General features: G+C 40.6%; 1 protein-coding gene across 1 annotated transcript; it reads right to left on the reverse strand.

Annotated features, from left to right (window-relative positions):
• Positions 1 to 1,551: 1,551 nt before the first annotated feature.
• On the reverse strand, positions 1,552 to 17,743 carry LOC123937927 (T-cell-specific guanine nucleotide triphosphate-binding protein 2-like). Its single transcript, XM_045998770.1, has 2 exons — positions 17,307 to 17,743; positions 1,552 to 3,168 (listed from the first exon to the last, which is right to left on the reverse strand). The coding sequence occupies exon 2, from the start codon at positions 3,147 to 3,149 to the stop codon at positions 1,809 to 1,811; it is 1,341 nt and encodes a 446-aa protein (XP_045854726.1). The 5' UTR covers positions 3,150 to 3,168; positions 17,307 to 17,743; the 3' UTR covers positions 1,552 to 1,808.
• Positions 17,744 to 19,415: the final 1,672 nt, after the last annotated feature.

Raw genomic sequence — 19,415 nt, forward strand, 5'->3', positions numbered from 1 at the left:
TACCATTTCAGTTAGTGCTGCGATTAATAGTTTTAAGCAGACATATTTTGTATTTTTTTGAATCTGTATAGTTTTTTGTTCTTTTCCCCCAGCTTTATTTAGGTAAAACTGACAAACAAAATCATATATACTTCAAATGTACAAGGTGATGATTTGAAATATATATATACATAAGGTGGAATGATTACTGCAATGAAATTTTAACATATCCATCAACTCACATATGTACCAAATTAATTAACACATCCATGAACTCACATATCCTTTGTGTGTGTGCGGTGAGCAGGTGGAGGAACTACTCTCTAACAAATTTCAAGTATTGTGTTGTATTATTGCACAGTGTTACTAAGTATAGTCACCATGCCACACATTCACCTTGTAACTGAAAGAGGTGCTCTTTCAGCAGCACTACGTAACTCCTCCACTTTCCAACTCCCTGCCAGCCATTAATCTACTCTCAATTTCTATGGCCCAGGTTCTTCAATGTGAGATTACACTTTAGACTGGGGCAAAGTGTAAATGAGTGTGTAACTTTTATGGAGATGGCCTAATTCACCATATTACAGGCAGATCATTTTGTGCAAACACAAACATTGCATGACAACAACTATTTCTCTACCGTTTCACCCACGGAATGTCAAACTATGCAATCTCCTCCAGTGTAATGATATGATAAGTGATATGTTAGTGATATGACATTTCTAACGTGCACTCCTCTTATTAGATGAGGGATCGGATATGATTAAGAAAAACTTTTGTCATTTTTTAAAATTTCCACTTAGATTTGTCACAACCCTCTTGTCTCTTATTCCCTAACCTCTCAAGTTCAGACACAAAATACGCTAAGAGAAACCAAGGGTTGTTGATTGCAATATGCAAACTTGGATTATGTCCCCGTCTTATGCACTTGTCCCTCTCACAACGTACCCCAGATAATGGTTTCCTTAGCTGACATTTCTCTTTCATTTCCGGTGACACATGTTCAGCTCACAATCTGTTATGTTCTTAAATAAAATGATAAGTCTAGAGAGGACAAGGAGGATATCAGTCACCTTAATTGAGAATCTATTAATGAACAGAACGTATGCATTCACAACATAATGTCAGGAACACCAAAGATGCACTATGTATGCATTCATTTAAAAATCACTTTTGAGGACCTACTGTGTGCACAGCCATTTTTTTTTTTTTTTTTTTGGCTTAAAAAATACAATTTATTATTTCTCATGGCTCTGGGGGTTGACAGGACTCAGTTGGGTGGTTCTTGCTTCGAGTCTCCCCATGGCTGCAGTTGGATGGTCGCCAGACTGGAGTCCTTGAGGCTCAGGGGGGCTCACTGAGCAGGAAGACTCCCTTACACGGCTGACTGGGACTGTGGACTGGGGTGCCCCCACGTGGATTCACCACCTGGGTTGGGCTTCTTGTAGCGTGGCAGGTGGGTGGCAAGAGGGAGTGTCTCAAGACCAAGTATTTCAAGAGTCCTTTGTGGAAGCTACACAGCTTCTGATGACCTGGTCTCCCAAGTCTCAGAACATCCCTTCTTTTGCCATTTTTTACTAGATGTCAGTAGAAAGACCAGTGCTGGCTATGGAGTAACCATCATACAAGGACTAAGATCATCTCAAGGAAGGATTCTTTAGAGCTGATTGCTCTCACTATCAAATAATAGTCACTAAGTGGGTAGTTCGTTCAAGAGTATATTACGGAAATGTTTGTGATACACCTTAACGGCAGTGGGACAGGACTGCTTCAAGGGAGCCCGAAGTCAACGTTTCAGGCACCAGGCACCATGACAACACTGAGAAGAATCAGGAGCTGGGTGCCTCACTTTTCCCATTATCATTCCTGACATGCTGAAGTAGAGAATTTGGTCCAGAGCCCACAGCATCCTTAAAATTCTCTTTTCTAAGAAGAACTTTAGCATCCTTTGCCACACACTCAAGGAAATACATTTTCAAATAGAAAATATTCTGAACATACATAGTAGTGGCAATGAGTCCTCCACTAAATTCTGCTCTGGATTTTTCCACATATGTCAACAGTTTTTTCTCTAATGACTCCTCATCCTTCTCAACTGAGAGCAAATGGGGAGACCTGAGGTTCGTCTTGAGTTTTTCTATTGACACGTTAAAGTGCTTGGCTATGGTTTCCAGGGATGCATCATCCAGACCAAAGTGAGACCTATAGAAGGTTAAAGTCTCCCCCAGCTTCACCACATCATCATCAATGATCGAACTCATGAAAGGGATGGTCGCCAAAACTCCAGCCTTCAGGGCGTCCAACCAGACCTTCTGTCTCAGGGAATCCCTTCTCTGGTCAATGGCAGCCTCAGCCACAGTTGACAGGTATTGCATGAAGATGTGCTGCTTTTGGTGCTTGTGCATTGGGAGCTCCCTCAGAAGCGTGGTCTCTAGGCGTTGGAAATCATAGTCAGATAATTCAAGGTTGGAGACTAAGAACAACTGAGTGTCATCGATATTGGCTCTCTCCAACTGAGTCACATAGTAATTGCGGATCCTTTGCAGGATTTCATCCTTATTGAATGTGCTGGGTTTAAACTTTCTTAGATTATTTAAATCAAGGTCCACTTTAGTTCGAACAAAATAGAAATTCTTCTTCATTTTTCTAATTGCTATAGCCAGATCCAAATCATTCATTTTGAGGCGTTTAGCAGAGACGATAATAAAGATATCATACTCCCAAAATTTAATTTTCTGCAGGTAGTTGTATAGTGGAGGTGGAGTGGTTTCCAGGCCAGGCAGGTCCCATAACATCACATTGGGAAATTTTTTATATTCGTATTTGGTTCTATGCAAGGTTATCTCCACTGGCCCAGTGTGGGCAGCATTTTCTTCATCTTGCCTGACTCCCAGCAGAGCATTGATGAAGCTGGACTTCCCTGCCCCAGACTCCCCGATCACAGCAATGTTCAGAGGGGCATTGTCAATGTCTCTCAATGTATCATTAATTGCAGAAACTGCTCTGTGAAGTTGCCCCTTCTCCAGGTGTGATTGAATCATTGTGATGGCTTCCGGAGAGACCATTTCACTTTCCAGTTTAAAGTCCTTAAAAACCTTGTCAAGGTTGGAGACCAAATCACCACCCTCTGTAGCAAAGGGTGTGGAAGAGGAAGAGGAAGACTGACCCATGGCTGGAGCAATAAAGGCACTATGGGGCGGAGACAAGAGGAAGGAAAAAGAGTTAGTGCAGCAAGGGATGGCTTGGGCTATGTTCTTAGGGACAGGTATAACATCAGTCCTGGACACAACATTGTATCCAGAAGCCCTTCTTTTTCTGTCTAGGCATTGTGTGGACTTCTGACCTGGATGTAAAGTTTGCCCTTGCTCAGGCTCTTCCCTTATCTTGGAAAGCTCTTTTTCTTTAAGGTACTCTTCAGTCTTGCAGACTAATGTTTCTATCCAAACTTTCTTGCCCACATTATCCTTTATTTATCTTGCTTCACTTGTCTTTAATGTAATGTAATGTTATGAAATTAGTATTTCTTCATGTGGCAAATCTTAGAAGACAGCACCAGCATTTACCCTCACACCCCTTCCCACCTGTGGTGTGAGTCCCTCCAGAAAGTCCTCTTCTGATCACCTCCCACTTCATGTCATAGACTTTGGTTCTCACATGGGGCAGCTAAATAAGGATGAGTGGCTCCTGTCTTTCTCAGAAAAGATAGTGTATATCTTCATTAGGAGATAGAAACTTTTAATGGTTGCAAATGTGGTTTCTTTTATCTAGAAAGTATGTTGGCTTATGGAACAAGGTGTTGAAAGGACTCTTTCTGTTTTTCCTGGAGCAGAAACAGCAGGTGGTATGGATTCTCATGTTCTAAGAAGTAATGCTGGACTATCCACTTGGGACTTGCTATGGATCATCCCAACAGTCCCGAGATCCCACACATCCCCTGTTTCTTGCCTGTGTATTAAAGGGGACAGAACAGAAGTCAGGGAGATAATTCACCTAGTGGACTGTATGATGTATAGAAAGTGGACTGCATAATGTGCTGTATAACGTGTCACTGATGTAACAAATGATATTAACAAAGACTGAAGCTGTTTGGAATGTTAGGCAGCCATGGTAAAGAGGTCCTTCTGTCCCCTTTTCTGAGGTCAGTGAAACCAAGCTTGTTCTGGAATTTTGGACCTATCCTATCACTGGAGGCTTATATCTTCAGAGAGGGCACCAAAAGAAATCATACACCCCGCACTAAAGGTAATGTGAAAGATTTGTATAATATCTCCTATAGAGATGGAGAACAAAGATTTTAGAGCAGGAAGCAAGTGACTTCAAGTCACCACTGATGTCTGGGCAGGATGCAGGCTGGAGAGGTGTCTTTGGCTAAAAGTGAGGGATCAGACACATTACCCAGGGGCTTCCTGCCACCGGAACTGCAGTCCAGAAGAGAGGATGAATTTGTGAAAACAAATTGGAGAAGTTTTTCAGTCCAAGTGTACATTGTTTGGAGTTCTACACATATGAAATGGGCATACAAACATTCTCCTTAGAAGAGTATAGTGTGGCTTTTCAGAGTCCATAGTCTCTTATGGTTCGCCTCCCCTCCCCAGTGGGTTTTGAAGGGTCAGGGGTGGGAGGTTGGGGCAACCTGAGGGTTTTGAAGGGTCAGGGGTGGGAGGTTGGGGGAACAGGTGGTGGGTAATGGGGAGGGCACGTTTTGCATGGAGCACTGGGTGTTGTGCAAAAAGAATGAATACTGTTACACTGAAAAAATAAATAAAATGGAAAAAAAAAGAAGGGGAGAGAGAAGCAGGCTGCCTGCTGAGCAGACAGCCCGATGCAGGGAAAAAAAAAAAAAAGAAGAGTATGGTGTGGCAATTTAGCTTGTCAAGGGTGGAAGGGGCACTAGAAAGTGTACTGGTAGATCCTCTTCTCTCTGCTTAGGAGGACAGGAGGACAACCTTGCCTACAACCATGGATCCTTTGCCAATCATTGTTTTTCTGCTTTCTCTCTTCACTTAAAAACCTTTCTACTTCTACAGCTCATCGGAGCTCATTTCTACTCCCTAGATGGGACACTACCCAAATCAAAAACTATTTAATAGTTGGGTGGCTCAGTGGGTTAAAGCCTCTGCCTTCGGCTCAGGTCATGATCCCAGGGTCCTGGGATTGAGCCCCGCATCGGGCTCTCTGCTCTGCAGGGAACCTGCTTCCTCCTCTCTCCCTGCCTGTCTCTCTGCCTACTTGTGATTTCTCTCTGTCAGATAAATAAAATATTAAAAAAAAAAAAAAAAAAAGAAAAAGAAAAAAATAATTCCAATTAAGTCTTTAGAATTTACTTGGTTGAATTTGCTTACTAGATTTGTTGGTAATGTTTAGATCCAAAGCAAACTTCTGACAATATTTGGGGACAACAAGAAAACAGGTGTGGTTTCCCACAAATCCTTTGGAGTTCATGTTCTCTCTCAACATTTCCATGGGCCATTGAAAGGCCATCTTGTTTTGAGCTCTGCTCTGTTTTGCCTGAGAGCTTCTCATTGAATTGCCAGTCCTGGGTTAATGAATCACTCTGTCACAGACACAGAAGGCAGTGACAGTGCACTAGGCATTAGCCCATGTTTGAGTCCAGAAGTCCACATTGGAATCCCTTCCCCAGTTCCAGTCCACAGACTATATTTACTGCTTTTGCTGGCTTAGGCTGTTCCCTGTTTCTTGTCTGCAGCCTTTATTAATGGAACCTGCTGGCTTGGCTCATGATGGACATTGGTCGTGATATGTAGAAGGCACTCTATGGAACAGTCCAGAGTAACTTCTAAACCTAGCCCCTGGCTATGAACTCAGATTCCAAGTTGGCAACTGTTGGTGGCAGCTACAGTTCTCTGTGTGTGTGGAATCAGGTGGCGGTCCCTATTCTCCCTATTCTTGGAGGTGTGCTGGTTAAGTCCTTGCCCTGGTCCCTAGTTCTTTCGTTACTGCTGTGCCCATAGTTCCACTACCTAAGTACTTTGGATTCTCTTAATAGTCCATGAGATAAAGGCTTAGCTTAAAGATAAACAATAGATAAACAAGTGAATAAATAACCAAGTGAAACAGAAACGGGAAACTTAAAAATCCAAAGAGGTATGTGCTCCACCCTGGGCACATTGTTTATTTTACACCTAAGAATGAAGGTTCTGACTCTTACCGTGTTGGTGAGAGTGCCAACTGGGGCAGCCACTCTGGAAAACAGTGTGGAGTTTCCTCAAAAAGTTACAAATAGGACTGCGCTATGACCCAGCAATTACACTAGCAGGTATTCACTAAATGTTACAAAATTACTTATCCAATGGGTTATATGCACCCTGAAGATTATAGCAGTCTTATCTGCAATAGCCAAAGTACGGAAAGAGCTCAAATGTCCATCAACTGATGAATGCATAATGAAGTTGGAGTGTGCATATATACCACATCCACATCCACAATGGAATATTATGCAGCCATAAAAATATGAACTCTTGACATTTTGAATGCCATGTACAGAGGTAGAGTGTATTATACTACGTAAAATAAGTCAGTGAGTGAAAGAAAAAATACACATTATTTCACTCATATAAGAAAAAAAATAGATCATGGGGGCAAAAGAGGGAGGTGAACCAAGAAAGAGACTCTCAATAATAGAGAAGAAACTGATGGTTACCAGAGTAAGGGGTTGGCTGAAATATGTGATAGGTATTAAGAGGGCTCATATTGTGATGAGCATAAGATGTTGCAAGTAACTATGGAATCACTATATTATTCACCTGAAGCTGATATTACACTTTATGTTAATTATCCTGAATTTAAACAAAAACTTAAAAAAAAAAAAACCCAAAGAACTATGGTACTGGAAGCCATAAAGGCCTACAAGCCTGTTTTGTGTCCCAAATTACTTGGCTTGGTACCTTCCAGGTTGGGAGCCACAAAATAAGGCCAGACAAAAATGTGTGAGTCGTCCCTTTTTTACTACTGGGTATAGCTGGGCAGAAATGTGTGTTGACCTCCATGTAAGGCTAGCTTCCTAACAAACTGCTGTCAGCACTCAGAGCTAGTACAATGGCCCTTATGAGGACTGTTAGATATAGAAGAAAGAAAACCAAAGTGATGCAAAGAAATGGAAAGACTTTTCATGTTCATGGGTTGGAAGAACAAATGTTGTTAAAATGTCTTTACAACCCGCAATGTCTACAGATTCCATGTAAGGTCTACAAACATACGAACAACATTTTCACAGAAATGGAATGAATACTCCTGCAATTAATAGGGAACCACCAAAGAGCCCAAAGAGTCAAAGCTGCCTTGAGAAGAAACACAAACCTGGAGGTATCACAACTCCAGACTTCAAGTTAGATTAAAACCCCGCAGCAATCAACACAGTACAGTACTGGCCTAAAAATAGACATAGAGCTCAATGGAACAGGATAAGACACCCAGGAATAGTCCCACAATTATATATTCAATTAATCTTTGATAATGCAGGAAAGAATATGCAATGGGCTACAGACAGATACTGTTGGGAAATCTGGACAGCTACATACCAAAGAATGAAACTGGACCACTGTCTTATCCTATCGACAAACACAAACTCAGAATGCATTAAAGATGTAAAGTGAGACCTGAAACCACAGAAGAGTGCACATGCAGTGATATCTCAGACAGAAACCACTGTGACAGTTTATAGGTAGGTCTTCTGAGGCTAGGGAAACTAAAGCAGAAATAAAATAAAATATGAAGACCACATCAAAATAAAAAGCTTGTTCATGGTGAAGTAAATTCTCAGCAAAAGTACAAGACAACCTATTGAATGGAAACAGATATTTGTAAATGACATAGGCTATGAAGAGTTAGTATCCAAGAGTTAGTATCCAAAATATATACGGAACTAAAACAAGTAAAGCCATAAAAAAATCCAATTATTAAAGTGGGCAGAAGACCTAAATAGCAATTTCTCCAAAGCAGATATCCAGATGGCCGACAGACACAAAAAAGATGCTCAACAACACAGGGAAATGAAGATCAAAACCACAGTGAGACATGACCTCATGCCTGTGAAAGGCTAACATTAAAAACACAAGGAACAAAAGTGTTAGCGAGGATATGGAGGAAAATGAATCCTCTTGCACTGTTGGTAGGAATGCACACTAGTACAGTGAATGTGGAAAATAGCTTTGAAGTTTCTCAATAAGTGAAAAATAGAACTACCATAGAGTCCAGTAATCATGCTACTACTTATTTACCCAACAAACACAAAAACACTGGTTCAAGGGGATGCATTATCTCTATGTTTACTGCAGCATTACTTCCAAAAGCCAAATTAGAGGAGCTACCCAAGTGTGCATCAATGTATAAAGAAGATGCAGTATATATACTCAAAGGAATATTACTCAGCCATTAAAAAGAATGAAATCTTGCCTTCTGCAAAGTAAGCCACTTGTGCCAGTCAGAGAAAAACAAATACCATAGGATTTCACTCTTTTGTGGAATTCCAGAAATAGAACAAATGAGCAATGGGGGGAAAAAAAAGAAGAGGAAGACACAATGTCAAAAACAGACTCTCCACTAAAGAGAACAAACTGATGGTTACCAGAGCAGATGGTGGTAGAGGATGGGGGAAACAGACGGTGGGGATTGAGAGTACATTTATCATGAAGAGTACTGAGCATTGCATGGAACTGTTGAATCACTATATTGTATGCCTCTAACTAATATAAATTCTCTGTTGACTCTACAGGAATTAAAATAAAACACTTAAAATATAATAAAAATAAAAACACTGTATTGTGACTAACATAACATAGTAAAAAAAATAAAATAAAAAAAATAAAAATACCTTGGGAACTTTTGTAGAAACATGGACGGTACTGGAAATAAGTCAAGCAGAGAGTCAAGTATCATATGGTCTCATTTATTTGTGGAGCATAACAAAGAACATGGAGGACATGGGGAGATGGAGAAAGAGGGAGTTGAGGGAAACTGGAAGGGGAGATGAACCATGAGAGACTATGGACTCTGGAAAACAACCAGAGGGTTTTGAAGGGGCGGGGGGGGGGGGTTGGGAGGTTGAGGAACCAGGTGGTGGGTAATAGGGAGGGCACATACTGCATAGAACACTGGGTGTGGTGCAAAAACAATGAACACTGTTACGCTGAAAATAAATAAACAAACAAACAAACAAATACCTTGGGAGAATAATCGACTAATTACTCATACGTCTGATGTCTCATTTTAGGAGTAATCTAAGGGTAATTATTAAGAACAAGTATAGTGAGTAAATGTTTAAGTAAAATCTTAAAAATTTTTGGTAAACCTTAAAGTAGTTTTCAAAGTCTCTTTGATAACCTAAAAGCTTGAAGTTTTGCTTAAAGTAATGATTTAACTGCACCCATAAACGACACAGCATTGCAGGTTGGATAAAACGACAGGACTCATCCATATATTCTCTACAAGAGATCATTTTGAACCTAAGGATACACCCAGACTAAAAGTGAAGGGATGGAGAAGCATCTTTCATGCCAGTGGGCCTCAAAAGAAGGCTGGGGTAGCGATTCTCATATCAGATAAATTAGATTTTAAACTAAAAACTGTAGTCAGAGATACAGAAGGACACTACATCATTCTTAAAGGGATTATCCACCAAGATGATCTAACAACTGTAAATATCTATGCCCTCAATATGGGGGCAGCCAATTATATAAGAAAACTATTAATCAAGATAAAGAGTCATATTGATATGAATACATTAATAGTAGGAGATCTTTATATATAAAAAAATAGTAGGAGATCTTAATACGCCTCTCTCAGTAAAAGACAGATCATTGAAGCAGAAAATCCCTAAAGAAATAAGAGCATTGAATGGCACATTGGACCACATGGGCCTCATAGACATATACAGAATATTCCACCCTAAAACAACAGAATACTCATTCTTCTCAAGTGCACATGGAACCTTCTCCAGAAGAGACCACATACTGGGTCACAAAGCAGGACTCAACCAATACCAAAAGACTGACATTATTCCCTGCATATTCTCAGATCACAATGCTTTGAAACTGGAGCTCAATCACAAGGAAAAGTTTGGAAGGAACTCAAACACCTGGAAGCTAAAGACCACCTTGCTTAAGAATGCTTCAATCAGAAATTAAGAATAGAGCTTCCCTATGACCCTGCAATTGCACTGCTGGGTATTTACCCCAATGATACAGATGTAGTGAAAAGAAGGGCCATCTGTACCCTAATGTTTATTGCAGCAATGGCTACGGTCGCCAAACTGTGGAAAGAACCAAGATGCCCTTCAACGGATGAATGGATAAGGAAGATGTGGTCCATATACACAATGGAGTATTATGCCTCCATCAGAAAGGATGAATACCCTACTTTTGTAGCAACATGGATGGGACTGGAAGAGATTATGCTGAGCGAAATAAGTCAAGCAGAGAGAGTCAAGTATCATATGGTCTCACTTATTTGTGGAGCATAACAAATAACATGGAGGGCATGGGGAGATGGAGAGGAGAGGGAGTTGAGGGAAACTGGAAGGGGAGATGAACCATGAGAGACTATGGACTCTGAAAAACAACCAGAGGGTTTTGAAGGGGCGGGGGGGTAGGGTGGGAGGTTGAGGAACCAGGTGGTGGGTAATAGGGAGGGCACGTACTGCATGGAGCACTGGGTGTGATGCCAAAACAATGAACACTGTTATGCTGTAAATAAACAAATAAATGAATAAAAAAAAAAGAAGAAGAAGAAGAAGAAAAAAAAAAGAATGCTTGGATCAACCAGGAGATCAAAGAAGAACTTAGCAATTCATGGAAACCAATGAGGAATGAAGACACTTTGGTCCAAAACCTATGGGATATAGCAAAGGCGGTTCTAAGGGGAAATACGTAGCCATCCAAGCCTCCCTCAAAAAAACTGAAAAATCCAGAATGCACCAGCTGTCTCTACACCTTAAAAAACTGGAGAATCAACAACACATCAAACCAACTCCACACGCAAGAAGGGAAATAATCAAGATTAGAGCAGAGATCAATGAGGTAGAAACGAGAGATACAGTAGAATGTATCAATGAACGAGAAGCTGGTTTTTTCAAAGAATCAATAAGATCAATAAACCATTGTCCACACTAATCCAAAGGAAAAGAGAGAAAGCCCAAATTAATAAAATTAAGAATGAAAAGGGAGAGATCACAATGAACACCAAGGAAACAGAAACAATCATCAGAAATTATTACCAACAGTTATATGCCAATAAGCTAAGCAACCAAGATGAAATGGATGCATTCCTGGAAAACTATAAACTCCCAAAATTGAACCAGGAAGAAACTGACAACCTGAATAGACCGATATCTAGTAACAAGATTGAAACAGTGATCAAAAACCTCCAAAAAAACAAGAGCCCAGGACCTGACGGATTCCCTGGGGAATTCTACCAAACTTTCAAAGAAGAAATAATACCAATTCTCCTGAAGTTGTTTCAAAAAATTGAAGCAGAAGGAAAACTTCTAGACTCTTTTTATGAAGCCAGCATTACTCTGATCCCCAAACCAGGCAAAGACCCTACCATAAAGGAGAATTTCAGACCAATATCACTGATGAATATGGATGCTAAGGTTCTCAACAAGATCCTAGCAAACAGGATCCAGCAGCACATTTAAAAGATTATCCACCATGACCAGGTGGGATTCATCCCTGGATTGCAAGGTTGGTTCAACATTCGCAAATCAATGTGATAGAACAAATCAATAAGAGAAGAGGGAAGAACCACATGGTCCTCTCAATTGATGCAGAAAAAGCATTTGACAGAATCCAGCATCTGTTCCTGATGAAAACGCTTCAAAGTATAGGGATAGAGGGAACATTCTTGAACTTCATAAAATCTATCTATGAAAGACCCACAGCAAATATCATCCTCAATGGGAAAAAGCTTGCAGCCTTCCCGTTGAGATCAGGAACATGACAAGGATGCCCACTCTCACCACTCTTGTTCAACATAGTATTAGAAGTCCTAGCAATGGCAATCACACAACAAAGAGAAATAAAAGGTATCCAAATTGGCAAGGAAGAAGTCAAACTCTCTCTCTTTGCAGATGATATGATTCTTTATATGGAAAACCCCAAAGACTCCACCTCCAAACTACTAGAACTCATATAACAATTCAGTAGCGTGGCAGGATACAAAGTCAATGTACAGAAATCAGTGGCTTTCTTATACACTAACAATGAAAATACAGAAAGGGAAATTAGAGAATCGATTCCATTTACTAGAGCACCAAGAACCATAAGATACCTGGGAATAAACCTAACCAAAGAGGTAAAGGATCTGTACTCGAGGAACTACAGAACACTCATGAAAGAAGTTGAAGAAGACACAAAAAGATGGAAGACCATTCCATGCTCTTGGATTAGAAGAATAAACATTGTTAAAATGTCTATACTGCCTAGAGCAATCTATACTTTTAATGCCATTCCGATCAAAATTCCACCAGTATTTTTTCAAAGAGCTGGAGCAAAGAATCCTAAAATTTGTATGGAATCAGAAGAGACCCCGAATTGCTAAGGAAATGTTGAAAAACAAAAACAAAATTGGCGGCATGACGTTACCTGATTTCAAGCTTCACTACAAAGCTGTGATCACCAAGACAGCGTGGTACTGGCATAAAAACAGACACATAGACCAGTGGAACAGAGTGGAGAGCCCAGATATGAACCCTCAACTCTATGGTCAAATAATCTTTGAAAAACAGAAAAAAATATACAGTGGAAAAAAGGCAGTCTCTTCAATAAATGGTGCTGGGAAAACTGGACAGCGATATGTAGAGGAATGAAACTCAACCATTCTCTTACACTGTACACAAAGATAAACTCGAAATGGGTAAAAGACCTCAACGTGAGACAGGAATCCATCAGAATCCTAGAGGAGAACATAACCTCTTTGATATCAGCCACAGCAACTTCTTTCAAGTTCTTTCAAGATATGTCTCCAAAGGCCAAGGAAACAAAAGCGAAAATGAACTTTTGGGACTTCATCAACATCAAACGCCTCTGCACAGCAAAGGAAATAGTCAACAAAACAAAGAGGCAGCCCACGGAATGGGAGAAGATATTTGCAAATGACAGTACAGACAAAAGGTTGATATCCAGGATCTATAAAGAACTCCTCAAACTCAACACACACAAAACACATAATCATATCAAGAAATGGCAGGGCCACCTGGGTGGCTCAGTGGGTTAAAGCCTCTGCCTTTGCCTCAGGTCATGATCTCTGGGTCCTGGGATTGAGCCCCGCATCAGGCTCTCTGGTCAGCAGGGAGCCTGGTTCTTCCCTCTCTCTCTGCCTGCCTCTCTGCCTACTTGTGATCTCTCTCTCTATCAAATAAATAAATAAAATATTTTTAAAAATGGGCAGAAGATATTAACAGACACTTCTCCAATGAAGACATACAAATGGCTATCAGACACATGAAAATATGTTCATCATCACTAGCCATCAGGGAGATTCAAATTAAAACCACATTGAGATATCACCTGACACCAGTTAGAATGGCCAAAATTAGCAAGACAGGAAACAACGTGTGTTGGAGAGGATGTGGAGAAAGGTGAACCCTCTTACACTGTTGGTGGGAATGCAAGTTGGTGCAGCCAATTTGGAGAGCAGTTTGGAGATTCCTCAAGAAATTAAAAATAGAGCTTCCCTATGACCCTGCGATTGCACTGCTGGGTATTTACCCCAAAGATACAGATGTAGTGAAAAGAAGAGCCTTCTGTATCCCAATGTTTATAGCAGCAATGGCCATGGTTGCCAAACTGTGGAAAGAAACAAGATGCCTTTCAATGGATGAACGGATAAGGAAGATGTGGTCCATATACACAATGGAGTATTATGCCTCCATCAGAAAGGATGCATACCCAACTTTTGTAGCAACATGGATGGGACTGGAAGAGATTATGCTGAGTGAAATAAGTCAAGCAGAGAGAGTCAAGTATCATATGGTTTCACTTATTTGTGGAGCATAACAAATAACATGGGGGACATGAGGAGATGGAGAGAAGGGAGTTGAGGGAAATTGGAAGGGGAGATGAACCGTGAGAGACTATGGACTCTGAAAAACAACCTGAGGGTTTTGAAGGGGTGGGGGGTGGGAGGTTGGGGAGCCAGGTGGTGGGTAATAGGGAGGGCACATATTGCATGGAGCACTGAGTGTGGTGCTAAAACAATGAATACTGTTACGCTGAAAATAAATTAAAAAAAAAAAAGAACAAGTATAGTGAATAAATGTTTAAGTAAAATCTTAAAAACTTTTAGGTAAACTTTAAAGTAGTTTTCAAAGTCTCGTTGATAACCAAAAGCTGCAAGTTTTGCTTAAAGTAATGATGTAACTTAAGGTCATTAAATATTTAGATCATTTCCAAGTCAGATAAAAAATGAAACATTAATTACTAAATACTGGTTTCTTTAATTTTGTTTTTTTTTATTACATGGAAACTAAAGATAAATATAGGTCTATTGGTAAATGTTTTGGCGTGTTTATTTGAAAGATTGTACTACAAAAGAGCAGATGTTCCCAGAAATTATTAAGTGTATTTATAAATTTGCAATCTAAAGAACTCTGACGTAACATACATTTAATCAGGGCTTACTCTTTATTTTCCTAGAAACTGAGGTTTTTAAGGGTGAAGAACTCTAATTAATGTGTGTTGTTAAGGTACAAAAATAAAAAAGGAAACATATCTGAATGAAACAGTAGTAGGACATGTGCTTTTGGTAAAACAAAAGAAAAATAAAGAGTATGAGGGCTGGAGATGCACTTTCTTTCTTTCTTTTTAAAGGCAAAAGAAGTTGTAGAAAGATTGAAAAATGAGTCTCTGGAAAGGAATTGTGTGCACTGTTAGGACTAACATTGGAATGAATCCATTCTAATACAAAAGTATGCTGATGCAAAATTAGCATTTGATTTCGTATCTGTTAAAAAGACAAAGTTTCTGTGGCTTTTTAACATGTGGTATACTTTTGGGAATAGCTTCTGAAAGCTTCCTTATCGTTTAAGTGATCTTCCTAGAATTCAAAGAGCCTATATTTTACCGTGTAGTGGTATAGGTATGTAAGTGTTATAGAAATGATGTGAAATTCCTGGAAATAAGCTCTGTCCTAGTATAACTTTATCACTTGTAATTACTGTCTTACCTTCTGACATTGTTGTTGTCAAAACAGGCTCACTCTAAAAGGACTTGAACCAGAGTGCCAGGAAAATGCCCCAGCTGACTCTCACGCAAAGGCAGCCAGCAAAAGAATATATAAAGAATGCGGCACATGTGGGTAACATCCATTCTGCCTCTGCAAAAATGCCCCTCATTGTGAGGTTTCTGCCATTTTGATGTCAGGGTAACATGGCAACCCTCTGCTTCTGAGTCAGAGAAAAGGAGATGCATAAACCATAGCTGTTAGTTGAACAGTCAGGGCTTTGGGAAACCCAAGACATCTGCTTGATACTTCCTGGATTACTGGTAAAGTCCCCCTTTTGTTTTTTTGGTTTTTTTGTTTGTTTGTTTGTTTTTTCATTCTTTCACCCATTATAGTGCATTTAAGTTTGAGATGATTCCAACTATGACTAGCTATTAGTGAGGACACTCATATAAAATGGTGGAAATAGTCTACCAGCCATGCGTGACTTCTCAGGTCCATTATCCTGGAAAAATTATTTGTGCCCCCAGAGTTCTCACACATATTCCCTCTGGACTTTGAACACCTGTGGATGGTTTTTATCCAGTTGCTACCTAGTATGGGTTATCAATATGTTCCTGTTACTATATGAATATGTTTGTAATAGGTTGAAGATTTTCTTTGCTGCAAGGCTGATGCCCTCATGGTGGCAAAGCAACTATTAGAAAATGTGTTTGCTACTTGCAATATAGCTTCCACAATTTCTGGTGATTGAGACAGCTACTTCCCTGGATCAATGATATTAGCTTTAACAAAACCTTGCAAACTTCTTGGAATCATCACTGGTCCTATCATCCACAAATATGATGCAAGTTTCAGAGATCTAAGGAAGGGTCAAACTTAAAAATTTTAAACACGCCCAAACTACTGGGTTTCAATGTCCCAAGAGATTTCCTTTGGACATAAGATCACTCAGCAAGCCAATTGTCTTAAAAGAGATAACTCCTTCAGTAGGGTCTTTCATTGACATATTTAATTTTGATTCCTTAGTCTTGGATACCATGGCTTCAAAATGACCTCTAACCATTATCCTATAATTAGAACCTTATGCTGCTTAGAAAAAACACAATCATCTGAGAGTTACATTGTCTTCTCTCCACGTTTTCAATGCATGTTCAGGGATACTAACCACAAAGCCAATAATCTCCCTGAGGCTGAAACATCAGAGAAGGAATGAAGAGCATGGATGATCCAAAAATTGTGAACCTGAAATCATCATCTGTGAGCATCATAGAGGGTAAGCAAAAACATGATGACATATGACTACCACGCAGGGATCAACAAAAGCTGCGAGAAGCACTGAACAGTAGCTGGAAGTGGCCCCAGTTCCTCACACTTCGATCACATCTCTAAGTTCAGCTGAGAGTTGATCAAGAGCGGGGAACTGTGAGACAGGGCCACAGGGTCACAGGGCCATAGGAGGCCTCTTAAGTTAAAGCTTTGACTCCTCAAACCAAGACCTACTACGGAACCTAACTACAGTTTAATCTCCAGGAATATATCCTGTAACCGTTAACCATTGGAACGGCCTGATCAGCATGAAGAAATCAGCTGATAGACCCTTTCCTTTCCCTTTGGCAGAGCGATTTTGACAGAGACAGTGTATTCTTTACTGATGATTTCTTTCTCTCTTCGTCTGAAAACATGTCCATTCCTACAGCTCAGTGGAGCTCCTGACTATTCTCTAGATAAGATGCTGCCTAACTCAGGAGTGATTTAATAAAAACCAACCAGTTCTTTATAATTTTCAGTTGAATTTTGTTTTTTAACTGACAATATGCATTGTCTTTGCAGTGAAAGGTATTTAGGCATGAGATGAGGGTTTTCTGATTCAGAAGTTCTTGGGGAAAGCCCTGATGCACTGACATCCCTGACGTTCATATAATCCTTCCATGCTCACAGGAAATAAGTCTGTTCTCCAACTTCCTCTGAAAATGTCCCAAATGGTTAGATTCTCCAACTGGCTCACAGCCATCCATAGCCAGCTGCCCCTCAGCCTTTCAAGTCCACATCACCCAAAATCAATCATCTCGTCTCTCCCAGCCTTAGACATACAAATCTGAAATTCTATTTTTAGATCTGCACTCAAGCCACAGTGGTGTCTTGCTTACCAGCTCCTGGAGGAAAAGAGACTCCTGGTGTCAGAGTTGAGCTCTGAAGGTGTCCCTGGGCAGCTCAGGAAATTCTGGGACCAGCTGAAGTGCTCCCTGCAGCCCACAGCAGGAGCACTGCTCTGCTCAGACTGGCCTGGCACTGGAACAGGTCCTGTGTGCTGGTGTGGTCACCGCAGAGAAAAAGAGCTGATGGTCACCCCAAATGTCTAAACTGTGGGTGAGGAGCAGGCAGGATTTAAGTAGCCTCTGGCCTCTGCTCCACCCTCACTGGAATCCGGCCACTGTAAAGAAGCAGGCAGCAGATGTGGAGCTCTGCATCTGCAGGAACAGAAAGTGAAACAAAGAGCGGCAGGGCTCCTTTTCTGAGAAACACAGCCATTGTTGGGAAGGGATAGTGAAAGGCACCACGGCCATTGATTTTGTGTGTTTTTGGCATCATGAGTGAGAGGAGAGAATAGGACCCCAGGTTGGAGACCCTTCAGTAACCCCCAAAGGACACCGTAACCAGGCCCTGGGCTCCAGGCCAGGTAGAATTTGAATCCACAGTCAGAGAACAGAGGCCTGAATCCTGGGAAAATGAACCTTGTGCTTTCCCTGTTAACCTTGGACAGCCCACACTGTATGTGGAGGGAAGCCTAATAAATAAATATCTAGCCTTGTCTTTGGCTCCTGCCACAGAGGGTCAAAGACCCTGGGAATTTCCTGGGTGACAGGAGCTGACTTTGTTATGCTAATGAAGTGATTCCAGGCAGGATCCTAGATAGTTTCAGGTCAATGGCTGGTCACCAGGAAGACCAACCATGGGAATAGTGGGTGGAGACTTTGGGCCAGCTGAACCTCTGGGAAGGAGAAGGGAGGTGAGAAGGGAGTACTCAGTCAAGTAGGCCATGATTTGATTAATCATTTCTACGTACTGAAACCCCAATCAAAACTCTGCTAGGGTCAGTGGACTACTTGGTTGTTGTTTGCTTTGATGTTCTGGGAAGGTGATGTGTCCTATACGATGAGGAGAGGCACTTGCTCCCAGACCTCACCCTGTGTATTTCCTTTTAGATAAAGCTCTACTCCAATGTGTAAAGCTTTCCTGACCCATATGAATCATTGCCATCTATTAGCAAGCCTGAGAGCCTTATGAGAACCCTCAGATTTGTAGACTGTGGGTTCGAGATCCTAGTGACCTAGTGAATTTGGCCAAGTTCACCTGGTGTCTGAAGTGAGAGTAGTCTTCTGAAACCTGGCAGGTTTTTGCTAACTCTGGGTGATTAGTGCAGGAATGAGAAGGTGGTGTACCCATTTGGGTTGGAACATGAATAGGGAGTAACCTTGTATCCCGGGGAGCCATATTCTGGCTTTAGCTTTTATTTATTTCATTTACTTTTTGAATAAAAGACCACTATATAGTTTGATAGCTTAGAACTCAAGAGTTCTAAGGTTTATGCAGTGCTGTGTCCCCCCCCCACATACAATAGCCCTTTGTCATGTTTCTGTACCAGAGGAGACCGTGTCATTCTTATGAGTGTATTGAGCAAATATGTACTATCAAAATCTGCTTTTTCCAAAAATGACAGCATTGCCTGCACGATGTCCTCTACCCTCCACTCTTTATTTGCTATTTAGTAATTATTCTAGATGAGCACACTCAAAGCTCCTCCTGCCTCCTGGCAAAATATTTTTATTAATGAGTTTTCAAGCAACCATCTATTTTAGTAACAAGTAATTCAAGAAATAAGGCCTATGTGATCTACAGCTTGATAAAGCCTTCAATTTATAATATGAAAGCCTGGTAAGCTCTGGTGAGTTTATAGGAATCCCTCTCCCACATGGAGTTTATTCCCCTCCTCACACCATTTTTTTGGAAGTAAATTAACATAAAATATTCCATTAGTGTTAGGGGCACAACATCCTGATTTGCAATGATGTGGATGGAGCTAGAGTGTATTATGCTAAGGGAAATACATCAGTCAGAGGAAGTCAAATAGCATAAGATTTCACTTAGATGTGGAATTTAAGAAACAAAACAGAAGAACATGGGGAAGAGAAAAAAGAAAAAAAAGAAAGGGATGTGAACCATAAGTGACTCAATGATACAGAAGAAACTGAGCTTTG

This window comes from Meles meles, chromosome 3 (assembly GCF_922984935.1).
Source record: "Meles meles chromosome 3, mMelMel3.1 paternal haplotype, whole genome shotgun sequence".
In the NCBI taxonomy this organism is placed as follows: Eukaryota; Metazoa; Chordata; class Mammalia; order Carnivora; family Mustelidae; genus Meles; species Meles meles.